This window comes from Temnothorax nylanderi, unplaced genomic scaffold, assembly GCF_030848795.1.
Source record: "Temnothorax nylanderi isolate EJ_2023f unplaced genomic scaffold, tnyl_v1.0 TNYL_tig0004_pilon, whole genome shotgun sequence".
Lineage (NCBI taxonomy): Eukaryota > Metazoa > Arthropoda > Insecta > Hymenoptera > Formicidae > Temnothorax > Temnothorax nylanderi.
The window spans coordinates 1,908,175-1,932,880 of record NW_027249066.1 but is presented as its reverse complement, the minus strand read 5'-3'; the positions used below and the strand labels follow the sequence as shown (position 1 = coordinate 1,932,880).

General features: G+C 47.0%; 2 protein-coding genes and 1 long non-coding RNA gene across 10 annotated transcripts in view; 2 read left to right on the top strand and 1 right to left on the bottom strand.

Annotated features, from left to right (window-relative positions):
* Positions 1 to 24,706, top strand: part of LOC139773910 (uncharacterized) — a 394,169-nt gene that overhangs the window by 189,607 nt on the left and 179,856 nt on the right. For 4 of the 8 annotated variants that reach the window (XR_011718453.1, XR_011718452.1, XR_011718454.1 and 1 more), the window contains exon 4: positions 14,904 to 15,049. The exons of the other annotated variants lie outside the window; for them this stretch is intronic. The gene's annotated coding sequence lies outside the window, so the exon portion shown is untranslated. The remainder of the gene's footprint in view (positions 1 to 14,903; positions 15,050 to 24,706) is intronic. 8 annotated transcript variants of the gene reach the window in all.
* Positions 1 to 24,706, bottom strand: part of LOC139773944 (uncharacterized) — a 146,716-nt gene that overhangs the window by 93,059 nt on the left and 28,951 nt on the right. The gene's annotated exons all lie outside the window — the stretch shown is intronic.
* LOC139772635 (dopaminechrome tautomerase) lies at positions 6,409 to 8,442 on the top strand. Its single transcript, XM_071706482.1, has 3 exons — positions 6,409 to 6,891; positions 7,065 to 7,471; positions 7,848 to 8,442. Exons 1-3 carry the CDS (start codon positions 6,544 to 6,546, stop codon positions 8,329 to 8,331), a joined length of 1,239 nt encoding a protein of 412 aa, XP_071562583.1. The 5' UTR covers positions 6,409 to 6,543; the 3' UTR covers positions 8,332 to 8,442.

Here is a 24,706-nt window from a genome sequence, read left to right as displayed (position 1 = left end):
TATGTTTCGCGCAGACGTTGCAGATCGACGTGGCGACGCGACAGTTCACGGCGAGCTAAAGAAAAATGTGTGTGCCATACTTTTCCACCGAATAAATTCAAACCTGTTTACCGGACTCACGTCGGAGAAGTGGAGCGATCGCGAAACCAATTAAATCGTATGACACGGGCGAAGGAAATACGCTGCGATTGAGTGTCGCGGAAAGTACGATCGAAACGGAGGTGACATTGCCGTGCCTGCGAGCGGAACATTCCGTGATTGATCGAGTATGCGAAATTGGAGCAGCTTGATTGCCCATGCGGATCAAAGCGTGTCTGCGTCTGACGCGTGATGTATATCATGACGGTAATCGTAAACTCGATAGACTCGGTCACGGCCCGATTGTCTGTAAGTTGAAACAAGGAGCGGGCGCGCGATGCTCTCGATGCGTCGCGCTTACTCTCGCAGCCGCAGAAATTTACGGTGCCCCGCTCTCTGTTCGCCGATCACGAGGGTGTGCACGCGCCCACGTGTCCGATCGCGTTCCAATATATCTTTCGAAGCATGGATTCAATTCGAGCGAATAACGCGACGGTCGGTGCTTCTGTACAATGCGCGCGCGCGCGCCATACGACGTACGAGAGTACGATGCGAAGAAAGAACAGACGCGCCCCGGTGGAGGAAAGCTCGGAAAAATACGCGAGACCATGGGTTACGGTGATAAATCACCCTCGATCTTACTCGGGAGATCTTTTCAGGTTCTTGTTAGCGAGACGTCGGTCTACGGAGGTATCCCGAGAAGCGGACGAGCGAGGGGGGGGCTGACGGGGGGAAGGGGAGGGTAAATCTAGCATAGGTACCACCAGCCTGACGATAAGATGCAGTTCTTCGCACGCAACAAAACACTACAAGATTCAGGTGACGCTACGGTAATCCTACTTGACTAACATGAGCTAAGCGTCTGGCGGTCGGAAGAAAAATTGCGGGTAGGAGTCCCCGCCGTAGGATTTCCGTTTCTCTTCGAAAAAGTAAATTGCGGCCCATGCAGCCTAGCACTCCCGATAATTAAAGTGCCGTATTAGGAGCGTCCATTCGGGGAGGGGGAGGGGGGAGGGGGAGAGAGAAGCAAACGGAGAATGAGCCAGGCTAAACGGCTCTAATCCCTTTCCCCGATTGTCCTAACAACTTCGGCTCTATTTATTCTCATGAGTTTACTTAAGCCACGATCGAACGAGAACGCGGTGGTTTGAAAGCGGGGGGGGGGGAATCGAGTTTACGGATTCAGCGACCGTATAATACCGATCAGAGGGTAATCGGTCCTGCAAAAACGGTCCTCTATCTGCGAGTTCACGGTCCGATAAGTAGTCCGTGGAAATAAATTATTTGATAGGTGCTCGAAATCGCGCGACGAGGCTCGACAACGACGGTATAAGCTGGACGCACGATCGAACGATCGTCGAAACGTGAAATATAATTTGCACGCGTGTAACGTTCCCCGGCTATCGGAGGCAGTTAATTGTAATCTTCGGCATATAAACGCTCGACTCCGTGCCGCGACTCATTATTACTCGGCTTTTACCTCGCTACTAGAATTCATATCGCACGCCCTACGTGCCGGGGAAAACCTCCCTTATCGTCCCACCGTATCCATGCCTATATTTTATTCCGGCCGGCTATTCGAAGTTCTACATTTAACTCGGCGCGCTGCTCGACGAAGCTGCGAGTCTCGGCGTGGCGGGTCTCGGACGAGTAACGATTTTCAATAGAGGCTGCAAATACCCTTATGTGTGCCACCGTCCTGGACAGCAGAACTCGATGAATATGCATAAAATTCGGTATTGTTAACGCTCAATCTTCGGCCGTTCCTCGCCGCGCTCCTCATTGGCGATGCGTGCGAGATAGCGTGGTCTTAGGCGAAAATCCCAGGCAACGGCCGGACAAGGGCCAGGACAAGCGGGCTTCGAGAAAGAGAACGGAACTTTTAAAAACTTTTCCTACGGAAACTAGGTGGATGTTATTATTATTTAGCAGAAACGCGGCGCTCACGTAGTACTAGCGGACAACGAGAACGTCGGGTTAAACTATTCGACGACGAGCCACAGCGCCAGCGAAATCGAGGGGGCCGTCGACGGCTAGCCCAGCTGTGGCATTCTAATGTGCCGCCTTTCGGAACTTGACTCGGTGAATTGCGTTATTCAAATTCGCGGCCTTCGACGCTATTTTTCCGACACGCCTTGTGAAAGCGCGCGTCTGGTGAACGGGGAGAGAGAGAGAGAGAGAAAGAGAGAGAGAGAGAGAGAGAGAGAGAGAGAGAGAGAGAGAGAGAGAGAGAGAGAGAGAGAGAGAGAGAGAGAGAGAGAGAGAGAGAGAGAGAGAGAGAGAGAGAGAGAGAGAGAGAGAGAGAGAGAGAGAAACATGGGGACGTAGCAGGATCGGCGTACACGAGAGATCCACCAAATTACAGGCAGTCGGTAGTCCGTGAGAGAGCGGACTCTACGACTTCTCGCATTTTTATCGCTATCGACGATCGCATTAAGGCTCGGGCGACGGTACGCGCCGGGGGAGGAATTAGCGTCGGTGGATCGCACGACAAAACGGATGCGCGCGGAATATAATGAGGCTCCGCGCCGAGGCGGATGCGGCGAACGAAAGAGATTAAATACGCGTCTCTGAAACTCGAGGGAAAAATGGAGGAGAAATGTGCCGTTTGCGAAACCGGTGCGTGCACCCCGGCGACAGTACGTATCTCAGCTGCGCGCACGTGTGCAGTGCGGGAAAAGCGGGCTGTACTGGCTGTAGATACCGCGCGTGGACACCGCGAATGTTTCATTTTCTCGGGATTAAGTAACCGCCGCGGCCGTTACATGCATGCGCTCGCCGCTATTAACGATTTAATTAGCGTAAGTTTTCATCTCCCGGATTACGGTCAGAATAGCGGCGTGCCGTAGGGGGAAGGGGGGGAGGTGCGACGGAGATACAGTCAGCGTCGGGAACAGGGGGATACGAAGTGGAGCGCGCGGCGCCCGTTTTTCACCGAGGCAGCCGGCTTATTATTGCGTTTTCGCGGATTACGTTCCCCGGGCTCGCGGCAATTTGCCGCTTGCGTGTAACGTAACGAGTCGAGAAGAGTGTCATTAATTTCGCGCGGCTCAAGGATTCCGAAGAAAACGGCTGCGGGCGCGAAATCGCCGTTGAAGATGGACAAACAAAATGTCGTAATTTAATCCCCGGCGCGCCGCGAGAAAGCAACTTTTCTCGAGCAGGATATTTGCGCGCCGCGCCGGTACATTGCCTCGTTCTCCGCGAGAAATTATAATCGACGTTAATCTCATTCCCATGTCGGAGTAATGAGCCGGGCTGTTTATAAGCCACGTGTACTTTTCTCAACTTAGTTCCACCTTTCCTGGCGAACGTCTACTGGATTCGTTTGATCGACGGTTCTCACGATTCCGACACTGGCGCTTTTCATTCCGTTAAGTCGTCATTCGTTGTTTTGATTTAAGTAGAACTCCTTCTAGTAAGAATATCATATCCGATGGGTCCACCAGACGTGCTCGTGACACCAAACTCGAGTGGATCGGTCGACGGGTTAGCCGCTAGAGAAACAACCGCGACAGGCGTAGAAACAAGAGAAAGGGGGGGGAGGCGAAATAGAGGGGCCCCAGCACGTACTGTGTGCTCTCCTCTCAAACTATTTATTCCGGCACAAATCGCATTACCAACTTCAACTGCAAAATTGACTTCGTCCAACTTTTACGGCGCCTCCGCCCTTACGTCCCTTCGACGCCACCCGCACGGTCAGAACTTCGACTTGTACGAGGGTTTACCAAACTCAGTTTAAGAAGAAGAAGAACTGTTTCAGCCGTAGAAAGAGAGACGCATCTTGCGGGACTTTCTCTCCTGCCTCGTCGATATAAAATCGCATGACGCGAGCTTCTGGCAGAATGGCAGTTTGGAAGTTCGAGTCGTCAGGTATAACGAACGCGGTACCATAATCGTTACATGTGGTTCCTCCCTCGTCGAGCCAGACTTGACGGATAAAGCTGAATTTTTGAACCTCGCTCCTCATACTGACACATTTTCACTTATAAATCGTCTTTCCGCGCCTCCGTTTTAAATATTCATTCCGCTTGGAATTAACGAGCTTCTCACATATATGTCTGCCACATTTTTCCTTAGATTCCACTTAGGTTCCACGTAATGCACAACCTTAATGACGCCCGTGCTCCCATTCCTCGCGCGGAACGAAGTAAAACATTATGATTACCGACGTTGAAAAAAAACATTCGTTTATGAGCTCTGGCGTCGTACTCCGAGATATTGCTATTAGGCGATCTAATTCGTTCGAATGCCTCTCCGCAGTGAGAAAGAGAGAGACAGAGAGCGTCCGCGCGCTGCGCGTTCTCTTGCACTTTCTCGTTTCCTCTCTCGCTTTCATGCTCGGAGCAATTCCATTCGATTTCATGTGCACAAGTTTTACTAGTATTCGCGCTTCAACTGGTGCGTCCAATCGGAAATCCGGCAAATGTACTGCGGCCACGGCACCGCAATTCGACGGTATCATCGCTGGGGAGCGCGCGCGGCCGTGATTAATCAAAACGATAAACTATTCCTTATTAATAAGCCCTAAAGCGGTTCGCGCCCGAAGAGTGGGGCTATAACTCACGACGGAACAGATACCTTCTGGGCTTCGCATTAAAATTGAAATTAGCCACCCATTTGTCTTCCCGTTTGGCTTAATCGTGACTAGCCAGGTGATTTATGGTTTTCACTTCTGCCGGGCGCGAGTGTAGTTTCTCTTCCCGGATACGGCGCGCAACGCGTAATGCAATTCAAACCCGAAAGCCGACGAAGGAAAAAAAGAAGTTTGGGCGCGGGGGCGCGATGAAAAGCGTCCTGCTTATACCCACGTTGCGTGATCGCGCTAGAACAGCTGTTGGAAAATAGTTTTGTTCAACTCGCGGAACACCTTATTACATTCTAAACACGCGTGGTCGTCCCGTGATATAATGCCGTCGCGTTATATCACCTCATGCCGTGACACTGGCCACCGTTTATACACACCTGTATAACCCAGTTTATTGCGTTTTTAATTGGCATTAACTGCTGTAAACTTAGCGAGAAGCTGCGGGCGCGTATAGCTGGTATGCGGAATCGCAGTTAGCACTGTGATTTTCTATGATCTTCATGAATATGCAGGAAGACCTTTGCGAGGTAGCGTAACATGATCGATCGATAATAACAACGGTGAATAATATACTTTACGTATTGAGCATACATATTCAAATAGGCAAGGCGGCATTGAATTAAGTGAATGATTAACTGATAGTAAAAAAAATATAACGGCCACAACAACACATAAAGTGAATACAAGCGTGCTGATACGTGTCAATTATAAATTTGTGAAACTGACAACATTTATGACGTAAAAGTTTCAAGGTATTGTATCTCTCGAAGCACACGTAAACTTCGGATATGAAATTTACAGAAAATCTCGTTACATAGACACGCTCGTAATAGCTTTCGCAACGCGTTCGAGGAAATGCAACAAAGGTTCCTGGTTCTATATCAGGTAGACGTGCACTGTTTGCGAACACTTGCTCTAGTTTCCGATCACGCGGTGGCTAATGTGTGCACTCAACCACATTCTGTATTTCATATTGATGTGCAGAACTTGATATCACCGATTTGCGTAACAATCAGTATACAGAACAGGTTTAAATAGATACGTAACGCGTATAGTAAATCTCGTACGCTCGTAAAATATTGCATGGTCTAGCCGCAGGATGTTAACATCGTGCATTGGAAATGCTGATGCTTAATAGACGTATTTACGTCTCTTTAGTTTCATTGCCGCAACCATAAATTTCCACACTTTTTCAAACGAACTTCAAATACCGATCATATTATCGCAATATATTTTCTAAATTGCTTATCATCGTTCGCGTAAATATAATCTTGCATCATTTTTTCACTGGATTATATAATTATAATTATTCGTGACATAGCATATACAAAGATTAAGAATAAAAAAATCTAGATTTTTCAAATCAGAAAATTTAACGTTCTCAAATATGAGACAGAGCATGTCTTTATCGGTTGTATAAAATTATTCATGTAAGAGAAGGTTAATCTCGTTTTCTGAAGGAGATGCTATGCGTTACCTATATGGTTACAGACGTTACAGTAGGAAGCTTTGCTCGAGGTTCTTCTCGCTTCCTGATTATTCAACGAGTCGTGTTACATAGTAGACCTGGAGTATATTCAGTTCAAGGTGAACCACACTTTCCGCCACCATAAATAGCGAAATCGGCACGGTATGGGGGATCGTGACGTAGACGAGGGTGGGGTCTGTCAGTCGCTGTCGAAAGAAACGATCTATGCCACTACGCGGAATAACCATGTTCCGTTTCGTGATGCAGTGGTCTCCCGATCGCGGACACGGTCGAGACCCTGAGGCTCGAAAGGTTCCCCGATAAAGCTAAAAACGCGTCGAAACGAATTAACGGTCAGTCGATCAGTGTCGTGACCTAGGTCGTCGATGGGCTTTCGACCGTACGCATCATGGAATTGATTTGGGTGCTCGTTCTGCTCTTCGGGCTTGTACGCCCGTCCCGGCCGTCGCACCTCGAAGTGGCTTACCAGTGGAAATATCTCGATTGGGTTTGGCCGAATATACCTCTGACGGGAAAAAACTATACGCTGGGCAATGCCTTCACGCAAGACGTGGATATCGACAGACAGGGCCGCATATTCGTCACGAGTCCGCAGTGGTTGAACGGTGTACCAATTAGTTTGTCTTTGGTGACTAAAGCGCATGGTCCCGGTGGTCATTTACTCGTACCGTATCCCAATTGGTCCTGGCACATATCGTTCAGTTGCCAGAGCATCGTATCTGTCTACAGAATAGCGGTAATTTCACAGCTGGTACTAGGCTGAATTCAAATTGTAGTAAAAAAATTTTTGAATGCGTGAGACTTACGCGAATATACGTCATTGCGTCCGTTCAAAATTTTTTCGCTATCAATTTGATGTTAAATATTGTAACAATAGGTAGGATTGATGGATTGGCATGTAATCTTTAGATCGACGAGTGCAATCGTTTATGGGTGGTCGATACTGGCAGAGTAATGATGCGAGCGGTTTGCCCCACGAAAATATTGATCTTTGATCTCGCCACGGATCAGCTGATCCATAAATACGTGGTACCGGATGATCAAGTGCTGTACGGGAAGGCAGCATTAGTTACGCCAATCGTCGACGTCGGAAAAACGTGTCTCGATACTTATCTCTACGTGGCGGACGTGGATCAAAATGGACTGGTGATTTATGACTTATATCGCGACCATTCCTGGCGAGTAAACAACACCCGTGGTAACGCTTTTGGCCCGGATGAGGATGCTATGAATATTACGATCGCCGGCGAATCATTTGATCTAACCGACGGTACGCTCGGTATGTCACTGTCGCCGTTGGGATACTTTAATCACAGGTACCGACGCTAATTACTATCATTTTGGATACAGTCAATTTGTAAACCGAAAAACACTACGTTACATGAGTTTCAATCGAAATTGAGATCCGGTCGTTTATTGAAACTATTTATAAAAGCTCAACAAGTTGAATGCGAAAATGTTGTCTTTACTCAACGTAATGAGATATAGAAAACAATTTGGCTGCTTAAATGTTTTCTTTATTTATCTTGCTATTCTATTTCTGGCTATTTATCTGGCTATTCTACTTCTACATCGTTGAGAAGGATTTAGAAAATTCCCGTAGTACCCGAAATACGATCGAAGTTTTTGCTACAAGATATGCTAATTGAGGAAAAGTCGTTTGCCATTTGTCACGATGCTTACCACTTTCAGATATCTGTATTTTAACTCGCTCGCGAGCTACTATCAGAAATTCACGGATACATTATCGCTGATCCAAAGCGAGTACGGGGAACCAGTAATATTTCAATCAAATTACAAGCGCGCGAGCCAAGCGGGCGTGCAGGCAACCTCTCGAAGAGGCGTAATATTTTTCCAATTGGTCCAATTAACTGCCATTGCCTGTTGGGACATCGGGAAACCATTTACTCCGGAGAACGTCGTGATAATAGCACAAGACGAGGAGACTCTGCAGTACGTGAGCGGCATTAAGGTGATCACGAATAAGGCCGGCGAGGAAGAATTGTGGTTCAATACCAACAGGCTTCAGAAGACGATAAACATGAGCCTCAAGCCGACGGAGACAAACTTTCGAATAATTAGAGGAACGGTCGACGACATCATCCGGGGTACAAATTGCGAGCCGTCCGGCGTGAGAACGGAAACCCCAGACACCGTCTTTTGGCATCAAATATAATTTGCCAAGACACACCTTCTGCCTTTCATTACCTCATTTAAAATGTCTTTATAGTGTTCCTGTATATTTTATGTCATACTGCCATTAAAATTGCGGCGAACGAAATAACGAGCGAAATCGTTAATGATTATTTTTCCAAATAAACTTGCGCATAATGGCGCGTCTTTGTAAAATTTGCGCTCTTCCTTCCACATCGCGTCCAGAGATGGATTTGTAACTAAAAGCGACGGATCGTTCGCATATCCGCGCACGGTCGAATAGAAGGACGGAGTGGCAGCGAGGTCCTGCGAATGACAGCCGGAGCGTGTAGCAATTTAGTTAACCGTTTCATTGCTGCCTTTTGAGATGTAACGATGAGGTCTGTCGGTGACACGAGCGCCGCCGCGAGCCCCGAATGTTTCGACAGGGTGGCTTGACGCCGTCAGTATAACGGGGGGACCGTCGACGAGTTCCATAGCGGAGGAGGTGGAGGAAATGGGAAACGACGCGACGAATTTCTTGTCGACGAAGTTTTACCGAGCTTTTAGGTTATGCCGTCGCCGATTCCACTGGCTGGTGCCGGATCCGGAATAAATGCGCATTCACAGGGAATTGTTCGCGTTACTACCCCCCGGGATACCAATAGGGCGCGCGCAATTCCGAGAAATTCGTGTCACCTACTTCTCTTTCTACACCGCGGTTCGGCGTGTGACTAATGGCGGCATATTCATGGCGCACCCTCCCGGTACCCCCCCCCCCCCCACGACACCACCCGATCCTCCCTCTTACGAAGCTCTGGCAGTTAACCTCAGACAACCCCTTCGTCGCGATAATATACGGCTGCCCTTAAATTTTCGTTCCCCTCCGGCATACTTGTTCGGCCTATCTCACCTCGTAGAGCAAGAGCACACTCTCTTCTTTTCCGGAATAGCTTTGGCCAACCCTGCGATTATTATTACCAGGTCAAATCGATTTCTTTTGCAGCGATTACGTCAGCACGTACATAATGGAAGTATCGTGAAAAATCGTTAATCGTTCGTAAGATGAACGTGAGATACTGTGCTCTTGAGCTTCGTTCGTGCGAAAGTACGTGTCTTTCTCATCTCGAACATATCGACCCGTGTTTATCTTTATACCACGTATGAATACTAATCGGTTATGGTAAAATAATGTTGTGTATGCCGGGCGCAGCGTTTGTACGATAAAGCACATTTTCCGCGGCGCAGTCGAGAGCACGCTCCCACGATCGTGATCGTTACCTTAAGGGCAGGATGTGGAATTACTTAAGGAACGGTAGTACGCCGCGGTAAAGTCTCACCGTGAGCCCGGTGTATCCGCGACGCGGGAGGAGGGATGTCTCAAATCGTTTTACGAGGATAGTTTTAAAACGACTTTACGAGAATAGCTTGGAATTTTGAAATAAATTTGCATCAGTTTTACTGCCCTTGATATACATAACTACCGGTTTGGCACTGATACTCGCGCATATACGGGCCTGAACGGCGCTCTAGTGCTCGCCGTCGATGACATACACTGTGGAACACGCCTATTCTCCTGAAGAAAAAAAAGACGCGTGTACTCTGGCTGTCATCCTTTTTTTATTACTGCCAAAACGATATCCGCGAGACACGCGTTTACGCAATATCTCGGTCTCCAAAGAGAAACGATGATAAATCAACATAATCCGCAGTATTTTGGCTTCGCAAGAAACCACAGTTCTTATGTATTACATTATTATATCATCATTGGTAGCAGAATTTATTGTGATCGTTAAATATTCTGAAACTTGGGTTCTTTCTCGAATTTATTTCTGACAAGAATTTCCTGACAGTTTAATAATTCTGTTACTCCATAAAAGAAAGTACAATATATTCTTCGGGGTTTCGTTGAGCAGTCCGGAACGAGCTGTGCACGGAGCGTAACGTGAACGAGTGCGTCGGCGACGCGGTACGTCACGCAGCGGCAGCATCGCGTCGGTTCGCAATTCGGCGGAACCGCGGCGTTCCCGGCCCGACCGATGGAACGCCGGGCGAGAATTTCGGGCATCCACCGCGTCTTTATTAAGTCCGGCTCGTCTATAATTCACAGGAGAGAGAGAGCGCGGCCGTAGGCCGTCCTGACAGTGGCTCGGGCTCACCGGCCGCATAAACACACCGGGCGTCTCGCGCAGGAGACGTCCATGCGCGCACACGGCCGTGTGTGCCACGCATTGCGGTTGTCAACCCTAGTCAACGTGTAATTTACTAGCTCGCTCTCCCCCGTCCTCCTCCCCTTCGGCACGATGCAGATGCAGTCGCCGGTTTTGGACTCGGTCAACGCGGCGGTGGCGTCTGGGCGGTCGCAGCAACAGCAGCAGCAACAACAACATAACGCCGTCAACAGCGGCCGTCGTTACCGTTCCCGTTTCTGCTGCTGCCTGCTGCTGCTGCTGCTGCCGCGACTAGTTACGATGCAAATGGATAACGCCGCTACACTAGCGAGAACCGTCCTCTGACCACTCGGAACCCGACGACCGCAGGGCTGCTATAAACCAGCAGAGTACGCGCTACGTTCTCCCGAAACGGCCGGAACTTTCGAGCTGTCGCGCCGAGATGATCGTCGAGATTATCTACCGCTCTTGCGCGTGAGCATTTCTCGCGAAATATTGGGAAACTTTTCGCTTTCGCGTAAATCCCCCGTTTTTCCCTTCCCTTTTTCCCCGAATTCACATTCGTATTCCACGTGTGTCACGTCAACCGTATACTGGAGTTGCTCGTACAATTATTAACACAATTCTTGAAATGCAATTTCCATTTTAATTATCATTCGTATCGCAATTGTTTCGACGGTTTAAGAAACGTGTGAATTGAAATTATTTCTTTCCCTTTGATACTTTCACGTTGCGAGGCTTCGTCATGCGGAGAACGTGTTCCACGTATAAATCAACTCATCCGTCTATCTATCTGCCTATTTGCCTTCAGCGCTACGAGCTCTACTCACTCTCTCCTTCGGAATCTCGCAAATGGTTTGCTTCCTCTTACCGCACGCACCGCTATGCAACGCTCGGTCGAAATGTCGTTTACTACAGGAACCGGTCTCTTACGTTCGCAACCGTTCGTTACCGTTAGTTCCGCCTGACGTAGCGCGTTCGCAACGTAAACACGTACGTGTGCACGGTGCCGTACAGAGCGAGAGAGAGAGAGAGAGAGAAAGAGAGGCCGGAGGAGAGAGGCCGCGTTTCGAAGGTGTGCCTGCTTTGCCTTCTGCCATTCGTTACCTTTGCCGCGAGTGCACACGCGTGCCTGTAGATGTGCCTGCGACGGCGGTTGTTTACAGTTCTGCAAATAACGGGGGGCCGCACACACCGGCCGTGGGACATTTCACTTTGGTCTCTTAGGCGTTCACGAGGCGCGATACGCGACTGATCTCACGCCCCGTTGAATATCACGCGGCGAGAACTAGTCATTGTCGTCTTTACCGGGTCGGCCACCGAATAACTTTCGGTCTAGACGATCTCGTCTCGGTCTTCCGCGAGTTACCTTCACGACTCCAGCCGCGGCTTTTATCTCACTCGGAGAGAAGAAAATATAGACCTCGCGCGTGCAATTAAAATAATTTGCGCCGCTTACAACGGAAAGTGTAACGACCAGCCAGAAGTTCGGAAGAGTTAATTTGTAAAACGGCCCATTCGGTTAAATTACGCGCCAGATCTTTGTTGTAAAACTTCCTCTCTCCCGTGAAAATTGCCGGGTCATCGAGCGCGTATCACTTGTACATTCACTGCCAAAGCGCCGTAATCTCGGTACGGCACACGGCTTTCGAGGCCCCTTCCGCGACGAGTAGAAGGATTCATGACGTGTCTGCAAAGTATGAATGCATAATCCCTACCGTGCCACTTGCCAATTTTCGTACATCGATGTATCGTGAAAGGAACGATCGTTGTAGATCGTAATGAATAGCTCGGGTGGAAATGTACTGGGTCAGGTGCAGGTACCAATGGAAGGATAGCACCGATGAATGTAGCGAGTGCAGCGCGGGGGAGGGAGGTGCAATCAGCGCGATGATAACCAGTATTACCGCGTCTACCCATCCCAGGCCGCCGATCTCCGCGGCGTAATTCCCGAGGGTTCTATTTGCGACGAGAACAAGCGGCTAGTATGACGGCAATCCAGAGGATGATGTATTCGGTGTTATTTATTTCTAGCGATACCGAGTGACAAAATAGAAATCAGTTCAGAATGCTCTCGGATATTCGTGCTTTCAGTCAAGCTTTGTCCCTTCTGTTGGCCCATTCGTCGATATCCTATTTTTCACGCGAATCGCGTTCTTATTACAATGTTCTTTTCAGAATAAAAGCGTTTAAAAATCGCTCGTGCATTTTGATACTCAAGTACTTTCTATACGTCAGATCTATACATTTATTTCTTGCTTCATAATTACGCCGTGATTAGATTCTTACTTTGTCCTTACATGGGAGGTAAAGAACCACATTTGGTTATTTGCTTTTCACTCGCTTGCGCGTACATGGGAAGATGGAAGCTTAAACTCACGAGTGAGTTTTCATCGAGAGGAAAACTAAGGAAGACGCGACTAACAGCTGGATGGAACTTTCTCACTGCGTGGCATACAAAGTAAACTTGCTAACGTGTTGTCTCTCCCTCACTAACCCGCTTTCCTCTCGTCGTCCTCGTCTCCTTCTTTCGCATATTACCCTCTCTTGCGCTACGTAATATTTCCGCCTATTCATATCCATATATTCACCACCGCTGTGTGCGTGTGCGCGAGCCCATTTTTCGCGTCCCTCGAAAGTAATACAACTCTCTACTCCAGCAGGCACCCTATTTATTTCCGTACAAATTTCAGGAGGCAAACAGAAACAATGATTTTTAATAATACCGCATACGTGCTTGCAATACAGAGAAGGAAATCTTCTCTCGATTGTATTAAATCTATTTCGTAATAATTTAACGTACTAAAAGACTGAATACAATAATTACTATATACTTGTTGTAAGTACACGTCTAGTGCTATAATTATTTTTATTTTGTTTTTTCTTCATTGGAAATGAATTTGTTTTATTATACGGACGATTATTATCGCTCAACTCATGCTGAAGCACGTTACGACAATACTTAATTCTCTCGCGATGGAACAAGGATTTTTATAGTCTTTGCTTAAATACTCGGAGGCAATCGTGATATCTTGCTATCAGAGCCTGCTGGAATCTACGCCGTCGCGGAGCGGAGCTACTTTTAGAGTTAAATAAACCTTGTACGTAGGTACCCGTCTTACCGCGATGAGACACGTGCTGCAGATCTCACGAACGAGTCTCTTACGTCATACATAATTTATTCAGCGCCGTCGTTGCTCGTGTTTTACGCTCGATTGAACGCCATGTTATTATAATTCCACAATTTACGTAGCGAAAATACGACAGCTTCCTTGACAACGTGCTTCGCCGTCCAGAGACCATCGCGCAAAAATCGTTAATATCACTTCATGACAAGCGAGACCACTCTTCAGCAAGTGAGCTGAAGAAACTCGGTAGTTGTTTCCTAACAAGAGTCGGGGTCGGGAATCGGTTGTTTTTATCAGTTGCGTGAGCGCCCTACGTATGAAAACTTCCATCCGCTCACGCCCTGTTTCCTGCTACGAAGATGACGGCTAGATGGACGAAAAGAGCGCGCGCGCGCGCGATGGAAGGGCGCGGGGCAAGGGAGCCGGAGAGGAAGTTGTTGGACCATGTCGACTGCTTCCCAAGCCAGCCGAAGTGGACCTATCGACTCGAAACGAGTGTGCTCGACGTTAAAATCCCGGTCGCTGCTCCCGTTTCTAAGCCTCCCCTCTACTGACCGTCATCACTCTTTCTCTCTTCCTCTCATTCCGCCAACTTTCTGCCTTTCCCTCACGTGTATGGACGAGCGGGCGCGCGCGCGTGCTCGTCTACTTGCTCGTGTTAGACGTAAACGATGCAATGGGGGGGTGGACACGGTCCAGCAAATCCGAAATCCCCTTTTCCTCGATATAAAGCTTCGTCCCTTTTTTCGGCTTCGATCCTCCACATAGCGAGATTTCGCGCCGCTACTCTGTGTGAACCAAGTATCCACCGATAAAACCGAGTCGTAACAAACGAAATCGACACTGCCAGGTCAGACTCTCATACGTGAAGTCGCGCGTCAACAGTAGAATTCAATTCCGAACTAGACGCTAACTTTGTCTGATGTATTTCGATCGTTCTATATAAATGTCGAAGTTGGATCTATATACCTACATATTTAGCACTGATTTTTGAAATTGACATATCGATTATATAGAAACTTGTATTTTCTTTTTTTTTCGTTGGAAATAGATTTTCTAGAGAGCCGATATAATTTCTTAAATTTGATGACAGTATACAGAAACTTATGTCAGAAATATTTTTAGGCTTGGAATGATATGAATGAAATATCGTGATGATATCATATTAATTACCTACAAATATGATACTATATGTAATTGCGAGATATCGTGATATATCGTTAATGAGTGAATTATGTTAAACAACGCTTACAGAGGAGATAGTCGGTAGGGATGGTATTTCTTCGCAGGGGAGTGACAATATTATTCTGTTTCAGGGTGTGACGGGCGACCGGCTGGCCGGGGGCGCCGCACACCTCCTCCACCTCTTCTTCTTCTTGCCACGACCACAACACACAATGTAACAACAACTACTACTACTAGTGTCGTCCGCGCGAACCACGTTCTCAATGTACTCGATGTGGTACGTCACTATACCCCTACTCGGTGTCTCTGAAGATATGTCATTAAGTTTTAACACACACGTGTCTCTCACTTTTTTACGTTATCGTGCCACACAATTAGTATTTCTCGTTGATGTTTTGATGGGAGAGAGAGAGAGAGAAAGAGCTCTGCGAGGCTCAAGATCTGCCTTCGCCCATTCGGCGAACGTGGACCCGAGAGTGCTCTGTCTAATTGGCAATCAGGTCAGATTCGATGGGGGCGTATTCTAGTACATGCAGTATTCCGCAAATTCTCGTAGTACTAAATTATTTCAACGAAATTTAACGTCGCACTACTGTGACAGAGGTATCCCTCGTGTGCACGTACGTATTCACGCGTTATTTTTACATTATGTATACGTTTTATATTTTACATATACATCTATTCATTCGTCACACAAACACACACACACATATATGTATTGGTGGATTATGTCTTCACTGTTCGCTGAATTCCGTTACAATGTGACTTGTGGTTGGTTAAGTTTCGTTGGTTTATCGATGTTCAATGTTGACTGCTATTGTTGGTTGTTAGGTGTTTAGTGGTCATTCTGTGTTGGTGCTCACCCCCTACCGACTATTCCTTGTATTCGCTGTATTCCCGACGACGAGCACCCTACCCCCATTTCCACACAACACGAATCCCTAAACTTGATGTTAGAAGTTACGATATCAAACTTGCCTGCCGCCATCTTCTCTGCAGACTGGCGGCCTTCGAATTTATTGATATATAGGCGAAAATGGTAAGATTTCTAAATATTCACTTTTTCAATAAGCATGCTGTTATTATTTACAGGAAACTGTCATAAATCTGCATGACATAATGCATTTAAATTTTCAATATCATGATATCGTTCATAAATTTTGAAAGCGCACAAGAGAATTGTGAATAAAATGCTTTTCAAATTGGCGGACGAAAAATAAATCGACCACTATTTCGCTTTATGGCGAAATTTAAATTGATTTGAAAAGGATATACATTTATATAATATATATATAAATCTTCTTCGGCCTGATATACATATATACATTAGACCGAACAAGATTTCTATGCCATATGCGCGTGAGAAATTTTTCTGAAAAACCATTTTCCGCTCAGCCAGCGCGCAGCTTAGGAATGACCGACATTTGATTAGAGAATAGTACGTGCTATTGTATTTTTCTTCTGGCATGCACGTTTCACATTTTCTTTATCTCTATCGAACGTGTCTCTGAATATTGAAGGCCTTGAGCACCGTTGCGAAGTTCTATTTTACTCTTTACGCCTCAATACATATTTCAATAACAAGTTATCTTCTCTGTCTATCCATTCGTTTAAATGGCAATTTTAATGTAATAGGAGCACCTCGTGGAATAAACAAATCGGCACGCTGACATGTAAACACTATTGCACGCAAATGAGCCGATAATTATATGCGTGTAAATATTGTTCTCTAAATATGTTTTACATCTGTAATGATAATTAAGCTGAAAGCTCGCTACACGTTTGGTCCATTCTTTTAATGAGCTTGGAAAACGGTAGCAAACACCGGTCCGATGGTGGGTTAATCTGCGGTTGAAACGCTTGAATTCTTAACGAGGACGAACCGAGAAGGGGCAAGAAAGAGAGACATACTTTTTAAAACAATTACACGAGTAGACAGCATGAAATTGGATGCTTTAACGTGAACGCTAGATACTCACGTTTTTTTCTTCCTTCCTACGCGATATGATGTGCGATCTTGATAACACAAAGAATAACGTAGGTACGCTTAACAATAATTACAATTTAGTAAAAACAATAAAATATAATCTAACGTTTCTCGTTCGACTAAAAATTTGAGAAAAAAACACGAGAAAGTGTGCGCGATACGGCAAAAATATTTATTATACTTTCTTCCCATTTTCTTCGAGTTATGCGATCGATCGTAGCAAATTACGTTCCAAACTTCCCATTTCCCTCGGAACTGGTCGCCGGCACTTTATTCTATTTGATAGCGATGGCGAGCCGTGGTGAGCAAATGGCTCCTAACAACGACGTATGTGAGAAAGGGACGCAGCTAGTCCGGAAGCATTTATTTGCCAGCGGGAGGTTTCTCGTAGTTTTACAATGTGGTCGCGCGACGTTCCGCAAAGGCAGCTCGATTTCAGGCGCATCCCGATAATATTAAAAAGTAATTGGATTGCGATCCGAATGATGGTTGTTGCCGATTCGACGGCCGGCGGCGGCGGCTACATCGCCGAAGGAAGGGTGATAGAATCGGCATCAAGAGGCAGGGGTGGGGGAGGGGGGAGGGAGGTAAAGGCGGGGATTCGCAGACCGGAATAATGGACAGTCGTTAAATTTAATTGGCACATAATTATCGGAAGTCCAGGCACCAAGCAGATCGCCGCGCGCTACCAATCGTCGCACAGTCCCATTGCTCGGGGCTTTAATATCGAGGAAATTCACGTGCAAAGGGAGAAGGGAACATCCCATTTCGTCCGCGCGTATTTGGTAGAACATACCCTCGGTGCTTGTGGTTTGTGCCGGCCTAACGAGTCCGGAATCGACCTGCCCTTCATCCGAAATCGCTTTCCAACGCCGCGCTTTCCGTTTCCTTCCTTTTTATCTACCTGGCCGCGCGCACGAGCGTCGAATCGCTCTCGTCGTTTTTATTTCTCTCCGTGCGTACGAACGCGTCCGCGCGATCTCCCTCTACTTGAACATCCCCGTGACTAGATTGAATCTTCGCAGAATGTAATTTGTCTTGGACGCCCTTCGAGCTACTACTGTGAAAAAAATTTGAATAAAATAATAAAGCGTTCGCGTCTGTGTCTGCGTGAATGATAGAGAATGAATAAAGACGACAAAACGTAACAGAAAACGAAAAAGCGAGTCAAAATAGATAAAAGTCAACGATTTATTTTCGGTAATGCGAACAATCGTCTTGAGAGATCACCTTCGTGGTGCAAACATCGCGCGCGTTTACGAGATTCCTGCGGGGCGCTGAACAGGCCGTAATTAAATAAGAGAAATATGAGACCGTTCGGACAAATTAATTTACGTATCAATTATTGGAGTAGCGTTCGGATATCGCTATCGACGATAAGTACAGCCCGTATACAACGTTAGCGGCAACTCATAGCTGCCATATCGTGGCTCGGAGCTACCAACTAGGCGGCGTGTCGGATTATATGTTACCTCGATATCATCGTATACCAATAAATAAGCCCCGCCGATATCATCTTTCATTTCGATAATTATTATTCGACGCGGTGTTAATTAATTAAGGACTGAGGTCGCCGACTACCAGGGAGGGTGACCCCGCTTCATTTCGCGTACTCGGAACGGCAGGCAGGTAGACGGGCCACTCCGGGCATATATAACCATGATCGCGCCAGGTGATAACTCCTCGAGCTCTCTGGCTAATTACCGGATGAAAGAGCTATCTGGCGACTGTCGTCAAAGCACCGGCGAGAGTCGGTAAATGCACCTGCCGCGCTATTGTGATATTTTAGCGCGCTTCCAGCACGGTTTTGCGTACAGCCCACACGCCGCGCCGCGCCGGTCTCGAGATATCTAATTTTCATTCGGCGTTTTCAGCCCCGTGTACATGAATACCGCAGTCCCGGCCGCGGCCCAGCTGACGGGATATGCAACAAAATGTGGGTATGCACGCGGCAAACGAAATGTTATTCTCCGCCGCGCCGCTCTGTTTAAGCATAATTATTATTTCCTTTGCATGTAGCTCATTAAAAAGTGACGGGCGTTTCGTTCGATCTTTTTTTAACTTCGTTAAAAAGTTAAAAGTTGAAAGCAGTGAAGTAGCTCTCAAGTTTCAACTATTTCGTAACGCGACGGAACCGGACTGTTTAAATATTAAAATTCATTGTTGTGCCAATATTTCACCTATGAAAAACATAATTAAAAATTGTTATTCGTAATTTGGAATAAAAAGCTAGAGACGTTTTATGTAAGATTGTATATACATATGTATTTTTCTGGTGGATCGGGACACAGTTTTCAAGAATGACAAAATATGCGGAGCACCGCCAATGAGACGAAAGATTCTGGAGTGATTCCTTCGATGTAAATTGTCTGAGACATCAGAGACGTTCAAGTGTGAAGCATGCGTGAGATCGGCACACGAGGCAAATACTGGGATCACGAGAGCCATGCTATTCGGCCAAAAGCCAAGAGAATAAGCAAAAGAGACAGATAGGAGAGAGAGAGAGAGAGCTCTTGTAATTTATTAATTTAATGCGTGACTTTTTGGGTCAGAATCGTATCTGGGTGAAAGGTTGTTGGCGGCGTTCCCGGGTAAGAAAAAAATATCTCCCTCCTTCCCCGCACCTCCTCGCTGTTCTGTCGCGCGTATCTACACGTGTAGATGCTTGGTGTCCCGTCCGCGCTGGTGGAAGCGACTCGTCGCAAACAAATAAATAAAGGCGGCGTCCGCAGCGTAGGCGTCCGACGCAGGAGTGCTGCTGAATATTTGATCGTTCTGCCGGGCGTTACGTTGACCGAGTACCTGGTCATGGGGTTGCTCGGTCGCAGAGGGAACCGCGTTTTCCCCTTAACCCAGTATGAGAAGTCGGAGCGAAAAAGGGGGACGGAGTTTTATTGCTATATGGCGTAGGCGTTTGGCGGAGGAGTTTCCCGCCCTCGGGGCTGACGAAGTCCGGTTCTTCTCCCGTTGGGGAAAGAAGAAATATTTTATACCGGAATAAGGTCACATCTCTTTATTATAGCTCGCACGCCGCGATCTACGATCTCCTAAATCTCGAAAATTTCAATCCTCACATTGTAGCATGTAATAATTGCACGTCGTCATGCTTGATACTTGAAAATAATGCCCGCACGCGCCTTTCGATGCCTCGAAACAACCGGGGCTTTGAGTGGTTGCGCGGTATTGAATTCAGCGATGCAAATAGGCTCGATAACGCGCGCGACAGAAATTCAATAGTCGATAGATACTCGCGATGGAATATCTCCGGTAAGGACTAGACTTTTGGTATGGGGTATCGAATGAGCGCGAGAAAGAGAGAAGGCGAGAAGGCTGGAGAAAAGGAGGAAGACGGAGAGGGAATACCAGACACATCCTATAAAGAAAAGAAGCAGGAGATATGGAAGAATGGTACAGCCATGAAAAGCTTGCGAGGCGTTGCGCTACTATTGAATTTAGCCGCACCGTGCCACGGATCCTCACTCTCTCGCGTATACTCGTCGGGATTTGATTTACGCATAAAATATTCACCTTGCCCGAGATTTCGTTAGAGTTTCAAAGTTCCGAAACGCGCCGCTACCAGCTGCTGCTGCTGCCGTTGCCGCCGCTACCGTCGTCGCCATCGTCGCCGTCGTAGCGGCGCTGCGGTACAAACAGTGGTATGTAGCCGCGAGAAGAGAAGAGAACGGCGTCGGGAGCAAGAGATACAACTAAGTATAGTACGTAAGAGAAGACCTGTAGAAGACAGAACAACGAAGCGGTATAGGTATGATACCGGACCGTTGCGAGCGAGTCCGGGTAGGATCCCTGGGCAGGATACCTGCCAGGAAAACTTTGCAGGCATCGAACGAAAAAAGACCGCCAAGTGCTGAAGAAGAGAGAGAGGAGGGCCAAGAGATTCTACAGCTCCCCGAGATCACTGTGCGCTTCTCTTGGCTTCCTGCCGCCTCCTCTTACCTTTTCCTTTCTTCTTGCGACCGTCCCTTTTTGTTTACGTTCTATCACCCTGGTCCGTCGTGAAATCTAATAAATCAAGAAGCGGAGGGAGCGGAAGTTTCACCGTGCGATATTCGGAAGAGACGCGCGCGAGTTGAAGATAGTGGACCACGAGAGTTTAGAGCGTTTCTGATAACGAGTTTCCATCCCGTGCTCTTCCTTCCCCCCACCCTCCTCCCCCCGAACGTTTTGCGGACGGTATCGTCTACATAGAACCGAATTGACGTGTCTGTCGAGCGTTAGTGTATTCGCATACAATGAATGTTCCTCCTTCCTTGCTCCTCTCAATCTCCTTTCGTCCGGTCTCCCTCGCTTGTGTGTCTCCTCGTCCGTATTCTCGCACGCAGACACGGTCGCGCTCAAGTTCTTCTTCGTTCTGTACTTCCTCGGTGTCCTCGTATCTCCATTGTGCCGCGTCTCCACTTTCACCAGCATTAAGCCCTCCGAGAAATACATTCGGCCGCCTAGCGCGCGATTTCAGCTCACCCCGCGGACTTTTAGAGTGGGACGGTGAGGTGGACGGCTTCTCGGTGCTTGGGCAACGACAGGAAGTGAGAAAGAGAGAGAGGGGGGGGGGTGGAGATGTGTATGCTGAGATACTTAGCACAAGCCGTTGTACTGTACTTCGTCAGTACAGTCCAAGCACCAAGTTGCACAGCGATTGCAATTCTGTTCTGTTTCGCGGAGTGCAAAATGGTTGGGCAAAAAAAGCCCGAGGGTATGCGGGAAAAACACATCGGCATAGGGAGCACAGATTTGTCGAGAGCGCGCTGTTTCAATAGTGAAGCGGTGCGTTTGTGACAATAGCGTACAGCCGTACAGAAATGTTTCGCTCTCGCAGCGTATTATCGTTATAAAAACTGCCGTCGAATATTGTTCGACGATCCGATCATTTTACAGGTTCGCCGGAGAGTTGTGAGAAAAAAACGACCGCGTTTCAACGGGGCGTTGCGTTTATACGCGCAAGCGCGCGCGGTATAATTGTAAAATATTTCATTTCATCTGGCCGCGTTATTTTCCATGGAAAAATCCAATTTTACATCCTATTATTTTGCTTTATTCCGCTATTACTCGTTTCTCGCGGAAAATTCGTATAAAAACATTTTCGCCCGCGGATTGTTGTTATTTTCATACCGGAATAACTCGTAGCGGCGAACATTGCCCATTGCGTTGTACGTCGCTTATTATTGTCATTGGCAAAGAGTCTATGCGATTTCTGTCTGCTTTTGCAGTTCGATATAGGAACGATCACGTCGTCGTCGTGAACGCATTTCCGGCGATACGCGAGACAGCGAGACGCTCGACACGGGAATCTCAGAGGGAATACGCGATAAAGAACGCTCGGGAAAAATTTAGGAACACTCCGCTCTCGCGGACCGTTACCTCGCGTTAAGCGCCGTGTGCAGACTTCCGGGGCGGTCGTCGATGCGTCTCTGGTGCTCCCCGTCTTTGCCCCGCGAGGAAGTTTCGCCGGAAGTCTCGAGGATTTATCCGGCCCGCTACGTCTTCCGTCCGAAAACTTATCTGCCGCGGAGATGGCGAGAGCGACGGAGGCCGTGTGCACACACGTTGACCCACGCTGCCGGGTAATACGTGCGATGGCAGAAGCCGTTAGCTTACTCTATTGGGTTCGAAGGACTCACGGCTCGAGGCTCTTCTCTATTCCATTTATTCCGTATACATAATATATATCGTTTTGCGAGGTGGCCCGCTCTCACCCGTCCGTCGAGCTCGTAGGTATTCTTATTTTTTCGCTCGATTTAACGGGCCGCGATAGGGAGGCTCCTCCTCTTTTCGGTGTAGCCGCGGGACTTTTTTATGCTTAAACGCTTCTTCGCGATCATCAATCTCCGCCCGTAACGAACGGCGGAAGAACAGTAGCGTAAGAACAGTAGCGTAAGAACTGTAGCAGTTCGACGCTCTTCTAATGAAGAACTTTCTTAATAAGAGAACGCCGTATACACAAGTAATTTTTCTCGATTGTAGCTATTAAACAATCAAGGAGTTTCGCTCCTTAAGCCAACAATAATGTTGCTGATAAAATTGTATTCTTCCTCCGCGAAAGCAGATTAATACCTTCGACAACGGGTTTATCTACATGAACAATAATTCGTATAAGTTCTGTTTATCACAAACTATTAATTTCACCAGGAACAGTTACGATGCCTCTCCCGGTGTCTTAACTCCCAACTTACAGTGTAGCAAACCGTATACCGAGGAATTTATAGGTATATAAATTCAAGCTCCTTTCATGGGAAAGTTAGCAGGCACCTCTTGACCGGAAAGAACGGAGCGGAATGCCCGCGCCTTTTTCCGGCAATGGCGAGCGTTTTGACAGACGTAATACATGTTTGAACCGTTGCTTATACTCGTATGAAAGAGAAGTTACGGAAATAAGACAGGAAAAGAAGGGAAGGGCATAAAATTGATCGAGATAAATAAAATATTAAATCGTTTAAATCGAGCAATCACAAGCAATAACAAGATATAACGAGAAATTAAAATAATTATTTCCTAGAATGTGTTGAACTCTGTATTCATTGAAAAATAGAATGAAAAGTAAATGGCAATTGCATAAAATAATTATTCGTATTAAAAAGTTAAATGAAAGGTAAACGTCAATTGTATAAAGTAATTATTTGTTTCATGTACCGTATGTCTATTGTTCAAAAGGATTATCATAGAATATGATAAATCTGTTTTTCTTTCTGTCTCTCTTGTTTCCTTTCAGAAGAAAAAAATAACGGAGAAAGAGGGCTTAACTCGATGAAATCTATGACGGTGAGGGCGATAGCCGGGCTTTCGAGCAGGTGCTCGATATAGAATATACGTTTCGATAATGCACGCGATGAAACGTAATTCCCGTCGCGGTGGTGTGAGACGAGAGCGCGCTTTGGTTTCGCGGGGATGAAAATCGCATTCGGCTTGTTCGTCGTGCGCGCTTCGTATGGTCGGACACACGGGGCGCGAAATTTAGGCGAATCCTCGTGAATGGCCGGTCGGCGCCGCGCTATACCGCGCGGATACGGCGCGTAATTACTTTATACGTTTATGGCGGCGACCCTTTCGTCGGGCCCCTTTTGTCGGTGCACCGTGTGATTTATCGCGGTAAACCTACCTACCGCGCCGCGCCATCGCCATCGCCATCGCGCGCTCGCTCACTCACCCCGTTCTACCCGCCGCGCCCGCGCCGCGGCGAGAATTTCCAAAGCTCGCGTGGCTCTCGCCCTAAGCGCTGGATCGTTTACTATGCCCGAATTTGTAACTAATTCAGACGCTTCCGCTCCTGACGTGTATTACCTTGCCGAGGCATTTCGATGGACAAGTAAAGCACACTCGTCTTTGCATATATATACATATGCTTTTCTCGCAGTATTGACATGTATAAGATATTTGCATTAAATGCAAAAAAAAATTATGATATTTGAAAACATCACAACACATACATCGATTGAGAAAGATCAAAACCCATGATCGAAAAGTCGTGATAATTATAATTGACCAAAATCAATGGTCGAAATGTCGATTATAATTAATAAAGATAGCCAGTTAAGTCGAATGGAAAAATCCTTACCATTTAGTGGCGAAGTAAAAATTTCTGATTTGATATCTGAAAATGTTAAAAATGTCTTTTCGTATTTACAGTGTGAACATTTTTCATATGCGAACATATGTATCACATTGAAGATTAGTCGGTCTAATAGCAGATGATATAAAGCAGCCATTAGAACAGAAGCAAAAAGCGTAGCAATTTCTATCAGGATAAATCATCCTGGGAGTCCGTATTTGCTCTCTCAAATACATCGTAGGTCTTTGGGCGATAGTGGAGAGCCCGCAGCATCGCGATCTCTCTGATGCTAGAATCGTGTTAATATTTGACAGGCATAATTCGGCTTTACGAGTGATGTAAATGCGTCGCACGTGCGCGCATCGAGAATTATCGGAAATACTGGT

Excerpts from the sequence above, each read along its gene's own strand:
- LOC139772635 (XM_071706482.1), top strand. The coding sequence starts at position 6,544 with ATGGAATTGATTTGGGTGCTCGTTCTGCTCTTCGGGCTTGTACGCCCG. Across the intron at positions 6,892-7,064 it reads TATCTGTCTACAGAATAGCG|ATCGACGAGTGCAATCGTTT; the intron begins GTAATTTCACAG and ends TGTAATCTTTAG. Across the intron at positions 7,472-7,847 it reads TTGGGATACTTTAATCACAG|ATATCTGTATTTTAACTCGC; the intron begins GTACCGACGCTA and ends TACCACTTTCAG.